Here is an 11,342-nt window from a genome sequence, read left to right on the forward strand (position 1 = left end):
TTTATTACTCTGATCTTTGTCTTACTTTTGTCCTGAATATTTATCTTAAACATTATTATATTTTGGTCGCTATTACCGAGATGTTTCCTGTACATAATCAGGCGGCACGGTAGCACAGTGGTTAGCACTGCTGCTTCACAGCTCCAGGGTCCTGGGTTCGATTCCCGGCTCGGGTCACTGTCTGTGTGGAGTTTGCACATTCTCCTCGTGTCTGCGTGGGTTTACTCCGGGTGCTCCGGTTTCCTCCCACAGTCCAAAGATGTGCGGGTTAGGTTGATTGGCCAGGTTAAAAATTGCCCCTTAGAGTCCTGGGATGCGTAGGTTAGAGGGATTAGCGGGTAAATATGTGGGGGTAGGGCCTGGGTGGGATTGCGGTCGGTGAAGACTCGATGGGCTGAATGGCCTCCTTCTGCACTGTAGGGTTTCTATGATAATCGTCGTATCTGTTCTGGTACAATTCCATAATTATTCCAGTAGTACTCCCTCTCTTGTTGGACTTCTTAAATTGTGGGTAGGAAAAGGATCCTGCATGTATTGTCAAAACACCATTTCTTCTACCCTTTCCATTACTACTTCCTGCCAGTTTATTCAGGAGCCGTTAAAATATCTAAGGATTACTATACTATGTGCTTTCTTCATTTCACAAAATTACTTACATATTTCTTCATTCACCTCCTTTCCACTGTTAGCTGGCTGTAGTATACCCCTTATCGGTGTGAGCGATCCTTTCTTAACTTTTATTTCAATCCACCTAGATGGGACACATTCTCCCCATGTCTGCTTGGGTTTCCTCTGGGTGCTCTGGTTTCCTCCCACAGTCCAAAGGTGTGCAGTTTAGATGGATTGGGCATGCTAAATTGCCCCTTAGTGTCCAAAGATGTGTAGGTTAGGTGGGTTAGCCATGCTGAATGTGCGGGGTAATGGGGATAGGGCAAAGGGGTGGGCCTGGGTAAGATGTTCTTTCAATGAGTCAGTGCAGACTCGATGGGCCAAATAGCCTCCTTTTGCACTGTAGGGATTATAAGGACAGGGCAGCAAATGCCTGGGAACACCACCACCACCAAGTTCCCTTCCAAGGCACACACCATCCTGACTTGGAAATATATCACAATTCCTTCACTGTCGCTGGATCAAAATCCTGGAACTCCCTCCCTAACAGCACTGTGGGTGCGCCTACCCCGTGAGGATTGCAGCGGTTCATGAAGGCAGGTGACCACTACCTTCATAAGGATAATTAGCGATGGCAATAAACGCTGGCCTAGCCAGCGACACTCACATCCTGTGAAAGAATAAATGGAAATATGTTTTTTGTTTCTAACCTACTGTTAGCTACTGCCATTATGCTATCTGCAATTAGTACAATTACCCCATTCCGCACATAGAACTGTAGAACGTGTATGAGTTTCCTCTGGGTGTTTCACCCACAGTCCAAAGATGTGTAGGTTAGGTGGGTTGACCATGCTAAATTGCCCCTTTAGTGTCCAAAGATATGTCGGTTAGGTGGATTAGCCATGCTAAATGTGTGGGTTATGGGGATATGGCGGAGGGGAGAGTCTGGGTGGGATGCTGTTTCGGAGAATGGATGTAGACTCAATGGGCCAGGTAGGGATTCTATTCTATGATTGCACTCCTCTCTTCCCTTCCATTTCATGTCCGCTACGACTCTCACCAGCTTTTACAGATGCACCATAGAAAGCATTCTTTCTGGTTGTATCACAGCTTGGTGTGGCTCCTGCTCTGCCCAAGATCGCAAGAAACTACAAAAGGTCATGAATGTAGCCCAATCCATCACGCAAACCAGCCTCCCATCCATTACACTGTCCACGCTTCCCATTTTCTCGGCAAAGCAGCCAGCATAATTAAGGACCCCACGCACCCCGGACATTCTCCCTTCCACCTTCTTCTGTTGGGAAAAACCGCACCGACCTCCTCAGAAGACAAACACGGGACACGACGGACAGAGTACCCTTCGTCATCCAGTACTTCCCTGGAGCGGTGAAGCTACGACATCTTCTCCGGAGCCTTCAACATGTCATTGATGAAGACGAACATCTCCCCAAGGCCATCCCCACACCCCCCACTGCTTGCCTTCAAACAACCGCCAACCTCAAACAGACCATTGTCCGCAGCAAACTACCCAGCCTTCAGGAGAACAGTGACCACGACACCACACAACCCTGCCACAGCAACCTCTGCAAAATGTGCCGGATCATCGACACGGATGCCATCATCTCACGTGAGAACACCATCCACCAGGTACATGGTACATACTCTTGCAACTCGGCCAACGTTGTCTACCTGATACACTGCAGGAAAGGATGTCCCGAGGCATGGTACATTGGAGAGACCATGCAGACGCTACGACAACGGATGAATGAACACCGCTCGACAATCACCAGGCAAGACTGTTCTCTTCCTGTTGGGGAACACTTCAGCGGTCGGGCATTCAGCCTCTGATCTTCGGGTAAGTGTTCTCCAAGGCGGCCTTCATGACACACGACAACGCAGAGTCGCTGAGCAGAAACTGATAGCTAAGTTCCGCACACATGAGGACGGCCTCAACCGGGATCTTGGGTTCATGTCACACTATCTGTAACCCCAACGACTTGCCTGTGCTTGCAAAATCTCACTAACTGTCCTGTCTGGAGACAATACACATCTCTTTAACCTGTGCTTAACGCTCTCTCCACTCACATTGTCTGTACCTTTAAGACTTGATTAGCTGTAAAGACTCACATTCCAACCATTATTTTGTAAATTGAGTTTGTGTCTTTATATGCCCTGTTTGTGAACAGAACTCCCACTTCCCTGACGAAGGAGCAGCGCTCCGAAAGCTAGTGGCTTTTGCTACCAAATAAACCTGTTGGACTTTAACCTGGTGTTGTGAGACTTCTTACTGTGTTCCGAAGAACACAGGGACCTTGGCGTGTCTATCTGTAGATCTCTGAAGGTGGAAAGGCAGGTTAATAGGATGGTGAAAAAGGCATATGGCACACTCGCATTTATCAATCGGGGTATAGATTACAAAACCAGAGAGGTCATGTTGGAGTTGTATAGAACTTTGGTGAGGCCACAGCTGGAGTACTGTGTGTATTTTGGGTCACCACATTATAGGAAGGACATGAATGCACTGGAGGAGGTGCAGAGGAGATTTACCAGGATGTTGCCTGGGATGGAACATTTAAGTCATGAAGAGAGGTTGGATAGGCTGGAGAAGACTGAGGGGGCGACCTGATTGAGGTGTTGAAGATTATGAGGGGCATGGACCGGGTGGATAGGGAGCAGCTGTTCCTCTTAGTTAAAGGGTCAGTTACGAAGGGACACGTTAAAAGTGAGGGGTGGGAGGTTTCGTGGGGTTTCGAGGAAAAACATTTTTACTCAGAGGGTGGTGACGGTCTGGAAGGCACTGACTGGGAGGATGGTGGAGGCGGGATGCTTCACATCCTTTTAAAAAGTATCTGGATGAGTGCTTGGCACATCATAACATTCAAGGCTGTGGGCCAAGTGTTGGCAAGTGGGATTGGGTGGGCAGGTCAGGGCCTTTCATGCGTCGGTGCAGAAGCAATGGGCCGAAGGGCCTCTTCTGCACTGTGGTATTCTGTGATCTTTCCTTTTTGGATTTGGTGGCTGGCTTTCTAGCCAGTTGTCATTCCAGCTTCTAAACCGCCTCATTTATCCCCGTTGGATACTGGCAACAATGCATACTGGTTTGCCAGCACCAGTGGTTGGGCTCTTTTGCAGCCAATAGGGCTGGAGTGAAAGTTGAATTCAGGTCCTATCAGCTCAGAGGCAGGAGAGCTACCCACTCAGCCAGTCCCAGTGTATGTTCGCCATGTTGCTGTTATTTCTACATCTTACTATTTTTGGCATCTATCAGTGTCCCGAGAAAATGCATGCTTTATTTTTAATGGTTACTGTTTTGCAGGTATATTTGAACTGGAATCGTTGACAGCTGAGGATGAAGAAGAGGAGGATGAGGTGGATGAGGAGGATGAGGAAGAAGGTGCTGACAAAGATATCCATGATATTTTGCAGTTGTTTCGAATTGTCCAACGACGGGATCCTGCATATGAAATTATGCTTTCTCGCCTGGCATCTGGGGCGGATGTCCGTCAAGGCATCCAGCAGATCCACGAGATGCTCCAGAACATACCACAACCCAAGTTTATCTACCAGCCGCCAGTAAGTTTGGATGTGAGGCTGTACACAAAATCCCACGGCAGCGTAAGCCTGGCACCATTCGTGGCGATTCAGAAAGCCTATAGAGACAGGGAGAAAGTGGTGAAGCAGCAGCTGCTTGCAGAGCGGACCCGCAAGCTGAAAGCAGCGGAAGACCAATCCAGGAACAACCTTCGCAGACAGGCCCTCAAGAAAAGTTACAATCCTTTCCTAAAGTATAAAGAGGACAAGGTCCATGGAGAGCAGATCCTGCAGCAACGTAAACTGGATGAAGCAGAGTCACTGACGTTAGTTCGCCACAGTAACTATCTGTTCCTCACAGAGAAAAGCCGCCGAGAATCAGAGCACCAATTAGTCAAGAAATTTAGCTGCAGCTACACCATGCTGTCAGAGGCCTCGCTGAAGCGTCAGATCAGGGAAAAGAATGAAAATATCCAACAAGAGAAACTTGACTCAGCGCAGAGCATCAGAAGAAAGGCAAAGCAACTAAAGAAAGAAATAACAGATTTCATGATGCACAAGTGAGTTCACAGCTATCATCTTTCAAATTCAGTGAAGTCCCTTGAATCGTAGTCTTCTTGACACAAATTGTCAAGTCTTTTCCGTTTGCTTTCCAATCCAAAAAAAACAACTGTATGCTCAATGTCGAAATGTTCAAATGATTAGTGTAAACTTGCTGGGTTGTGTAAGAATTATGACAAATAACTACAATTTAAATAGTCGACTAGAAGATCTTCAGTAGCTCTTACACGTCCTGTCACACTGATGAGAACTCCCGCTACCAACATGTCACTTCCTGTGTACAGGTCATGGAAACACATTCTACATCTTCCCCATTGTAGTTGGGACAATTCATACTTGCAAAGAACAATGTTGAATGCAGAACAGAATATTGAATATTTAAATTGCACAGAGCATGAGTTTAGGCCACAAAGAGCAAAGCCCTAGCATGTCTCTCCTCTGCCCCTTTTAAAAACCGGCACATACATACACCAAAGCCAGTAAATAGCCCTTGGTGTTTGGACTTCCAAGACTTTGTGCTTGGGATGCACCCAGGTTACTGTTACATGGTGGATGATATTAGGTGTGCCTGGGTGTGCACAGTGACTGCAGGACCTGCTGCATTTTTAACAGGAGGGGCTCCAGTGCCACTGATGCAGGAGATGCAGATTGTGGACTCGATGTGTCAACCTTTGTGCCAGTTGGCGGTGCTGGTTTGGGTACTTGTAATAGATGATGCCATTCCTGACATGCAGAGCACCTTCTGAGGCGACCATGTAATTTTTGGGTTGGGGCATGGCCCTGAACCACTGCCATTTTGTCATAACCGCGTGTGATTCACATTCTGAGTGTCTGGCCCTGCTCCAGAGGTGCAGAGTATGTGGTCAAGGGGCACTGCCTGGCCCTGTCCCCAACCACCCGGGGGGCTTCAATGACCTCTGTTCCCACCAACGAGGCCATCACGTCAGACCCCAGTTGGTGGCTACTATATGTGATCCTCGCCAGCTGAGGACCTAGACCGGCAAGAAGGCAAATTCAAGTGAGCACGGACGAAACTGATTTTGCCAGCAAAACGGGGCCGGCAGGATTGCGAGAGACGCAAGCCCGATTGTTTTACTTTTGCACGATCTTACCGGCTCGCCACGCCGATCAACCGATGGGACGAGCAGGTAAGCTCACCCCCATAGTATCTTTTCCCTTTTTGCTGGCATTTCATGAGGGCTTCCCTCATGTTCGTTTCCACAGGGCCTTGGTGACAAAGATCATGATTCTGGTGTGTTTGGAGAACATTCTCTGTGCTGGCAAGGTCAGACCATCTCTTGGCAGATTATGCAGATTAATTACTGCAGTGTAGAAGGCATGGAGGCATTTTTCAAGGCGGTGCTACACACCACCAAATCATTCAATTGTGAATAAAGGGGGCAGCTTGTAATGTATTCACAGTCCCAAGTGTGTGCAAAGTCCTTAACTCCCTGGAGACAAACTGCTGGGTGTTGACCGTCATTGGCCTTTGTGGAATGCCATGTACAGCAAAGTGTCTCTTCAGCTTTCCAATTATTGTGGTGCTCATCATGTCGGGTAAGTAATCAACGTCAGACCACCCTGAGAATGAACCAACAAGGACCAAATGTTGTCTCCCATTCCACTCAAATATATCTGCCATGGTGAGCAACCGTTGAAGGTCTGAGACCTCATGGAGGTGCAGTGGTTCTTTAGTTTGATGAGACTTGAGCGTGTTGCATGGTGCACGTCTGGACACTTCCCTCTCCATGTCACTGTACAGTGAGGGCCAGAACATGTTATTCCTTTGCCCTACACTTTGTTGCTTCCACCCCAGGTGTCCTTGGTGAAGTTTCTGGGTGTAGTACATCTACAGGGAGCTGGGGATGATGAACCTCTGACAATGCAGTATCAGTCCATCTTGCACGGTTAACTCATGGTGTGAAAAGTGTGGAACTTGTGGGGAAACTCGACGTTATGGACCATCCTTTCATGATGATGTCATGGAGCTGCCTGCATGTATGATTTGCCTGTAGGACAGCTTGGAGTTCCTTAATTCGGTGGGACAATAGCACTTGAATTGTCATAATTTCAATGTCCTCCTCACGAACTGCATGTGCAGCGATGGGTAGATAAGCCCTGGAGAGGGTATTGGTGAGGGATAGCTCCTTACTGTACTTGTAGATCGTACTGAGGCTGTAGATCACAATGAGGTTGTGAATCACACTGAGGTTGTGGATCACGGTGTGAGCGTGGATCACATTGAGGTTGTGGATCACACAGAGGCTGAAGATCACAACGAGGTTGTGGATGACACTGAGATTGTAGATCACACTGAGCATGTGGATCACACTGAGCGCATGGATCACACTGAGGCTGTGGATCCCACACTGATGTTCTAGATCACACTGAGGTTGTGGATCACACTGAGATTGTGGATCACACTGAACGCATGGATCACACTGAGGGTGCAGATCCCACACTAATGTTCTAAATCACACTGAGGTTGTGGATCACACTGAGGGTCTGGATCCCACACTGACATTATAGATCACACTGAGGTTGTGGATCACAGTGAGGTTCTAGATCACACTGAGGTTGCGTACAGGAGGGTTCTTTGGAACAATATGTAGATAGCCCGACTAGAGAGGGGGCTATACTGGACCTAGTACTGGGGGATGAGCCCGGTCAGGTCTTCAAAGTTTCGGTAGGGGAACATGTGGCAAATAGTGACCACAATTCTGTTAGCTTTGGGATAGTGATGGAAAAGGATGAGTGGTGTCCCAAGGGTAAGGTGTTGGATTGGGGGAAGGCTAACTTTAGTGGGATTAGACAGAAATTGGCAGCTGTTGATTGGGAGAGACTGTTTGAGGGTAAATCCACATCTGGCATGTGGGAGTCTTTTAAGGAACAGTTGTTAGGGCTGCAGGATGTGCCTGTAAAAAAGGATAGGAAGGGTAGGATTCGAGAACCGTGGATAACCAGGGAAATTGAGGGACTGGTCAAAAAGAAAAGAGAGGCGTACGTTAGGTCCAGGCAGCTAAAAACGGAGGGAGCTCTGGAGGAGTATAAAGAAAGTAGGAAAGAACTCAAACAGGGAATTAGAAGGGCAAAAAGGGGTCACGAAATGTCCTTGGCAGACAGGATTAAGGAGAATCCCAAGGCATTTTATTCATACGTTAGGAACAAAAGGGAAAATATCGGGCCTCTCAGGGACAAAAGTGGGGAATTATGCTTAGAGCCCAAAGAAGTAGGGGAGATCCTAAATGAATACTTTGCGTCGGTATTCACAAAGGAGAGGGATGTGTTGACTGGGAGTGTCGAACCGTTGGAGAAAATCTCCATTACAAGGGAGGAAGTGTTAGGTTTGTTAGAGAATATAAAGACTGACAAATCCCCAGGGCCTGATGGAATTTATCCAAGGCTGCTCAGGGAGACGAGAGATTAAATCGCTGGGCCTCTGACGCAAATCTTTGTCTTGTCACTGGACACAGGTGAGGTCCCAGAGGATTGGAGGATAGCTAATGTGGTCCCATTATTTAAGAAGGGAAGGAAGGATAACCCGGGTAATTATAAGCCAGTGAGCTTGACGTCTGTGGTGGGGAAGTTGTTGGAGAAGATTCTTAGAGATAGGATGTATGCGCATTTACAAAGGAATAAACTCATTCACGATAGCATGGTTTTGTGAGAGGGAGGTCATGCCTCACTAACCTGGTGGAGTTTTTTGAAGAAGTGACTAGAATGGTTGACGAGGGAAGGGCCGTGGATGTCGTCTATATGGACTTTAGTAAAGCGTTTGACAAAGTCCCTCATGGTTGGCTGGTGAAAAAGGTTGGATCTCATGGGATAAAAGGGGAGGTGGCTAGATGGGTGGAGAACTGTCACAGAAGACAGAGGGTGGTAGTGGAAGGGTCTTTTTCCAACTGGAGGCCTGTGACTAGTGGTGTTCCGCAGGGCTCTGTATTGGGACCTCTGCTGTTTGTGATTGATATAGACGATCTGGAAGAAGGTGTAACTGGGGTGATCAGTAAGTTTGCGGACGACACAAAATTGGCAGGACTTGCAGATAGTGAGGAGCATTGTCAGAGGCTACAGAAGGATATAGATAGGCTGGAAATTTGGGCAAAGAAATGGCAGATGGAGTTCAATCCTGATAAATGCGAAGTGATGCATTTTGGTAGAAATAATGTAGGGAGGAGCTATATGATAAATGGCAGAACCATAAAGGGTGTAGATACGCAGAGGGACCTGGGTGTGCAAGTCCACAGATCCTTGAAGGTGACGTCACAGGTGGAGAAGGTGGTGAAGAAGGCATATGGCATGCTTGCCTTTATAGGACGGGGCATAGAGTATAAAAGTTGGGGTCTGATGTTGCAGATGTATAGAACGTTGGTTCGGCCGCATTTGGAATACTGCGTCCAGTTCTGGTCGCCACACTACCAGAAGGACGTGGAGGCTTTGGAGAGAGTACAGAGGAGGTTTACCAGGATGTTGCCTGGTATGGAGGGGCTTAGTTATGAGGAGAGATTGGGTAAACTGGGGTTGTTCTCCCTGGAAAGACGGAGGATGAGGGGAGACTTAATAGAGGTGTATAAAATTATGAAAGGCATAGATAGGGTGAACGGTGGGAAGCTTTTCCCCAGGTCGGTGGTGACATTCACGAGGGGTCATAGGTTCAAGGTGAAGGGGGGGAGGTTTAACACAGATATCAGAAGGACATATTTTACACAGAGGGTGGTGGGGGCCTGGAATGTGCTGCCAGGCAAGGTGGTGGAGGCGGACACACTGGGAACGTTTAAGACTTATCTAGATAGCCATATGAACGGAGTGGGAATGGAGGGATACAAAAGAATGGTCTAGTTTGGAGCAGGGAGCGGCACGGGCTTGGAGGGCCGAAAGGCCTGTTCCTGTGCTGTATTGTTCTTTGTTCTTTGTTCTGGATAACAATGAGGTTGTGGATCACACTGAGGTTGTAGATCACAATGAAACTGTGGATCACACTGAGGATCATACTGAGGTTGTGGATCACACTGAGGTTGTAGATCACATTGAGGTTGTAGATTACACAGAGCGCGTGGATCACACCGAGGTTGTGGATTACATTGAGGTTCTAGATCATACTGAAGTTGTAAATCATACTGAGGGTGTGGAACATACACTGAGGTTCCAGATCACACTGAGCTTGTAAGTCACATTGAGGTTCTAGATCACACTGAGGTTCTAGATCACATAGGTTGTGGATCCCTCCATACCAGGCAACATCCCGGTAAATCTTTTCTGTACCCTCTCCAAAGCCTCCACATCCTTCTGGTAGTGTGGCAACCAGAATTGAACACTATATTCCAAGTGCGGCCTCACTAAGGTTCTATAAAGCTGCGACGTGACTTGCCAATTTGTAAACTCAATACCCCGGCCGATGAAGGCAAGCATGCCGTATGCCTTCTTGACTACCTTCTCCACCTGCATTGCCACTTTAAGTGACCTGTGTACCTGTACACCCAGATCCCTTTGCCAATCAATACTCCTTAGGGTTCTGCCATTTACTGTATATATCCTATCTGTATTAGACCTTCCAAAATACATTACTTCACATTTGTCTGGATTAAACTCCATCTGCCATCTCTCCGCCCAAGCCTCCAACTGATCTATATCCTGCTGTATCCTCTGATGGTCCTCATTGCATGAAGATTAGAGAGCAATGTTTCTGTCCCTATCCCATTTGGAGCATGGTCTCTTGCTCTGGCCTGTACGTTGGGAATTTATGTGGATGCCCTTCACAATACTGAGGGAACAGTGAAAAATCTGGGGCTTTTAACTTCAGATTAGAAACAGCTGAGCCCTGTCTTTGATCTTTAACATTCTAGCCGGATGTAATTACATAGAGAAACTGTTTCCACCTGTGGAGGAACTACAAGTCAAGGTCAGAAATATGTCACCAATAAATCTAAATAGCGACAATTATAAACAGTGGGGCAATTCTAAGCAAGCAGCAGTGATTATTTTCATACAGCAGTGTTAATGTGCAAAGTAATTGTAATGAGAATGTTGACCTCCATTCATGTGGATGCTGCATTTGACTCTCGTGCAATTTCATTTTTCTCCCACATCAAGGCAATTAACCATGCAAGCGGAGAACATTGCTGCCAGGAAAGCTGCCAATACTATTCTCTCAGAGGCATCTCGGAACAGATTGCTGCATGCCAGAGCCAGGGTGGCAGCCCAGAAGGCACGGCGGCGCACCGCTGAAACCACTGGTCCAGTGGCAACTGAGCAAAATGCCCCTAAGCCACACAAATTGCCAGAAATTTCTCCTCAGCTCACAATCCAATCTGAGGCACCCGCTCCAGAAATCTGACAATGAAGAGGTCTCAAGAGATCAAGCCCCAACATACAGTCACAGAACTCTTGATTGCACAATTCGTGGTGACATTTTCCTCAGGACTGGTATTTTTTGTGTATAATCAGCCTGACCTGCCACTATATAATATCAGTTGGTAATTATTTTAATCATCAGTGAATCCAAACTGTAGCTCAAAGCTGGAGGTGTTGTAAAATTTTAAGATATATAAAGAAAGTGGTGGATTCTCACAGTTATTCACAAGTCTCACCCTGAGAACTTTTGGACCGTGTCAGTCTCAGCTTCTGCACTATCTACAATGGAT

General features: G+C 47.2%; 1 protein-coding gene across 1 annotated transcript in view; it reads left to right on the forward strand.

Annotated features, from left to right (window-relative positions):
* The window catches only part of LOC144497794 (leucine-rich repeat and IQ domain-containing protein 3-like), a 67,050-nt gene extending 56,015 nt beyond the window's left edge, over positions 1–11,035 (forward strand). The window contains exons 8-9 of the mRNA XM_078219230.1: positions 3,926–4,700; positions 10,792–11,035. Of these exons, the coding sequence (XP_078075356.1) occupies positions 3,926–4,700; positions 10,792–11,035 (1,019 nt within the window). The remainder of the gene's footprint in view (positions 1–3,925; positions 4,701–10,791) is intronic.
* Positions 11,036–11,342: the final 307 nt, after the last annotated feature.

Source organism: Mustelus asterias, chromosome 8 (genome assembly GCF_964213995.1).
Source record: "Mustelus asterias chromosome 8, sMusAst1.hap1.1, whole genome shotgun sequence".
Lineage (NCBI taxonomy): Eukaryota > Metazoa > Chordata > Chondrichthyes > Carcharhiniformes > Triakidae > Mustelus > Mustelus asterias.